Here is a 3,457-nt window from a genome sequence, read left to right on the forward strand (position 1 = left end):
AGCGACGTATATACAGAATGAAGATCAGAGGGGATAAAATTCCACCCTGACAAACTCCTATGGAAGATAGTCGAGGACCAAACAATTCACCATCATACTTCACAAACACTTTTCTACAAGATAGAAATTTTTGAATCCACTGTACAACTTTAAGTGGAATACATATATTTAACAGTTCTGTACATAAAATATCAATATTTACATTGTTAAAAGCACCAGTAATATCAAAAAACACTGAAATAAGTTTGTTGTTTTTTGATGCTTTTCAGTATATCTAAATGAAACAAAGATATGCTTTCACGTGCTGAACGACCTCTACGAAAACCATACTGATTGTTTGGAAGCAATCCATTATGTTCTACATAATATTCAAGACGCTGCTTAAGTAATTGTTCAAAGACTTTTCCTGCGCATGATGTCAATGTTATAGGACGATAAGAGTCTGGATTAAACCTAGGTTTGTCAGATTTTAATATAGGAATGATGCAATCAGTTGTCCATTCAGGTGGTATGTCGTTTTTTGTCCAAAGTGCATTGTAAATATTTAGTAAAATAATCAGACAACTCTCTGGCAGTTTCTTGAACATCATATATGGAATTCCATCTAAACCAAACGAAGTATCCCTGCGTGAATATATTGCAGATTTCAATTCTTCAAGGGTAAATAAGTTTATGATATAATCATTGTGCGGGCTGGAAGGGGATTCAAGAGACAAACTACTTACATTTTCCACACTATCAGGAGTATATTTTTGCAAGAAATCTAGAATCCATTCATGATTACTATTAGAGTGTCGAGGAACATAAGTTTTATTGAATTTGCGCATGAAGCGCCAAATTACTGACAATGGAGTAAACCGATTAAAAGAAGTGCAAAGATCAGCCCAAGAATTTTGTCTTTCTGTTTTAATAACAAGTTTTTTCTTAGCTTGGAGTTTCTTAAATTCTAGGTAATTTTCTAAAGTAAAATTTTGTTTAAAATTGATGTACGCCTGTTTGGAGTTTTGAACAGCTGTGGAACATTTATCATTCCACCATGGAAGATTAGATTTTTTCTTAGATTTTCTAACAGTACAAAAACGATTAGGACTATTTGTCATGGGACTGGGACCTTTATGATTCGGTATGGACTCTGTGACAGCACACATTAGGATATTCGTGAACAAATTGTAGGCCTCAAGAGGCGTGTAAGAGTCGAACTGAAAGTTATTTAACTTACACTCCACCTTCTCGGCATACATTTGCCAATTCACCATTTTAAAATTGGGGTGAGTGGGCAAATGTACTCCATTTACGTTATTATTTACAAAATTATTTACATTGTTATTTAGAACCAAATTGATTATTCCAGGTAGATGATAACTACCCAGAGGATCGTCGTGGACTGACCAAGTACAAAGAGGAGCCAACGATGGAGAAACTATGGCTAGATCCAACGCATTAGGACGCCAAGTCATAGAGCCCACAGTAGTGGGTGTACCATCATTTAAAAGTACCAGAAAATTATCATCAACAACATCTAACACAGTACGACCACGTGATGAAGTAGAACAACAACCCCAAGACGTGTGATGAGCATTAAAGTCTCCTGCGATTATCATGGGTTCGGGTATAGATTTAATGAAATTTTCAAATTTTGTTTTTTCAAAAACTGGGTTGCAATTTGTAGGGCTATAAAAGCTTACTATACTAATTTGTTTACTATTAACAGATATTTGTATACAAATATTTTGAAGAGAGTCATCAAAAAATGTGTTAATTTTGTTATATGCAATACTATTATGTATCAGAATACATACACCATTATGTTTGTTACCACAATCATTGCGCTCTATGTTAAACCCAGGGACCTTTAGCCTCAGATGAGGCTTTAACCAGGTTTCGCAAATGATCGCAATATCTATATATTCTTGATATAAAAAGTTTGTAAATTCGTGCCTATTGTGGAGTATACTCTGAGCGTTCCAATGTACGATTTTGAGGGCGTTCATTATGCTTTAGATTGAGCGTTCCCTCTTATCGTACCTTGGAACGCTGCACGTATTGTTTCTGTATTTATAGGCGATTCGTTTTTATTAGCTACTAGCTTTATGATCACTTGCGTGATCATATTTAAAAATGATTGAGATTTAAGCATATTCTCTAAGTAGGTTTCAGCTGTCCTAGCAGCTAGTTGGGGGAAAGACTTTTCATTAAATAGATCGGCATAGGCTGCAGTTCGGGATTTGATTTTGTTTTCTTCTATTTTGTTTTTTTTAATAGGACAAGACGCGGAAATTGCAATATGTTTACCCTTGCAGTTGGCGCAAACTGGATTTTGTTTGTCGGCGCCACAGGCCTTATAATTGTGATTTTCGGAACAGATAGAACAAACCTCATTATTTTTGCAAAATTTAGCAATATGTCCAAACTGTTGGCACTTTAAGCATTGCTTAACTGGAGGGACATATTGCGTCACCTCGTGTCTCCATGAGTCCAGGTACACGTACTCAGGCAGCTGGGTAGAGGCAAACGTTACTGCGACAGTCTGCGTGGGAATATACGCGACCTCGCCCCCATCTGCCCTCACCCTGCGCATGAATCGCCGCACCTGGATGACGTTTCGTGAGCTGCCGATCATTGCGAATATATTTTTATTCGATAAACCAACTGGGACAGATTTTACAACTCCAGTAACTTCTGTGTCTGCTGCGGGGATTGAGGCGTTAAGCCCCAATTCGTCTAGGAATTTATTGTGACCTAAAAACGTGTTGGCATTGTTTGACAAATCGAATGTTATAGCCACTTTATATTTATTCATAGGCCTCAGATGTAGCACTCCCGATATGGCGTATTTTCTTATGGCCTGGGACAAGTTTACTTTATCGCCATCCGAAAACGGCTTGTCGGCGCATTGGTGTGTGAGGAACACAACGAAGTCTCGCCTCTGTGAATTTTCTGGATATTTACGAGAATAATTTGTTACCTTGTACGGCCTGTACTTATCTGCATCGTTTTCATAATCGGAGTCCTCGGCGGAAGACCCTCTGTCTTCAGCACCTTCTTTTTTTTCGTTTTTTAGATTTCTCCCGTCCCATTATAGCTTATGTAATATTTACACACTTATCCGTAAGTATGTACAGATATTTACACCTAAAAATATACAATATATACAGAATTATTAATAATTATAAATATTTCTTTTAGGAAATTCGCGCCTTTCCCTCTCAAAGGTTCCCGCCTTTTTTTTTTTTTTTTGTCACTCATCTTGCTTGACAATAAATTGAGAATTTGACGTTTTGTTTTTTTATTATAGGGCCTGTCGGTACGCGGGCTATCAGATTCAAAGTTAGTATTTGGCTGATCAGATATATGTAAACCCATAAGGTAGGCATTTTTCACAGCTTTTGTGTATAAACAGCCCACAGGCAAAATAAATTGACCAATAGGTGGCGGTGCATTTGGCGCCTATTCGCAA

General features: G+C 37.1%; 1 protein-coding gene across 1 annotated transcript; it reads right to left on the reverse strand.

The window, feature by feature from the left end:
• Positions 1 to 269: 269 nt before the first annotated feature.
• LOC141445211 (uncharacterized) lies at positions 270 to 3,076 on the reverse strand (the record flags this gene model as incomplete). The annotated part of the gene is made up of 1 exon (XM_074110997.1): positions 270 to 3,076. A coding segment is annotated over one exon (1,086 nt), but the record flags the coding sequence as incomplete, so codon positions are not given.
• Positions 3,077 to 3,457: the final 381 nt, after the last annotated feature.

The sequence above is a fragment of the Choristoneura fumiferana genome, unplaced genomic scaffold (genome assembly GCF_025370935.1).
Source record: "Choristoneura fumiferana unplaced genomic scaffold, NRCan_CFum_1 Sck3bRy_57;HRSCAF=227_pilon, whole genome shotgun sequence".
Lineage (NCBI taxonomy): Eukaryota > Metazoa > Arthropoda > Insecta > Lepidoptera > Tortricidae > Choristoneura > Choristoneura fumiferana.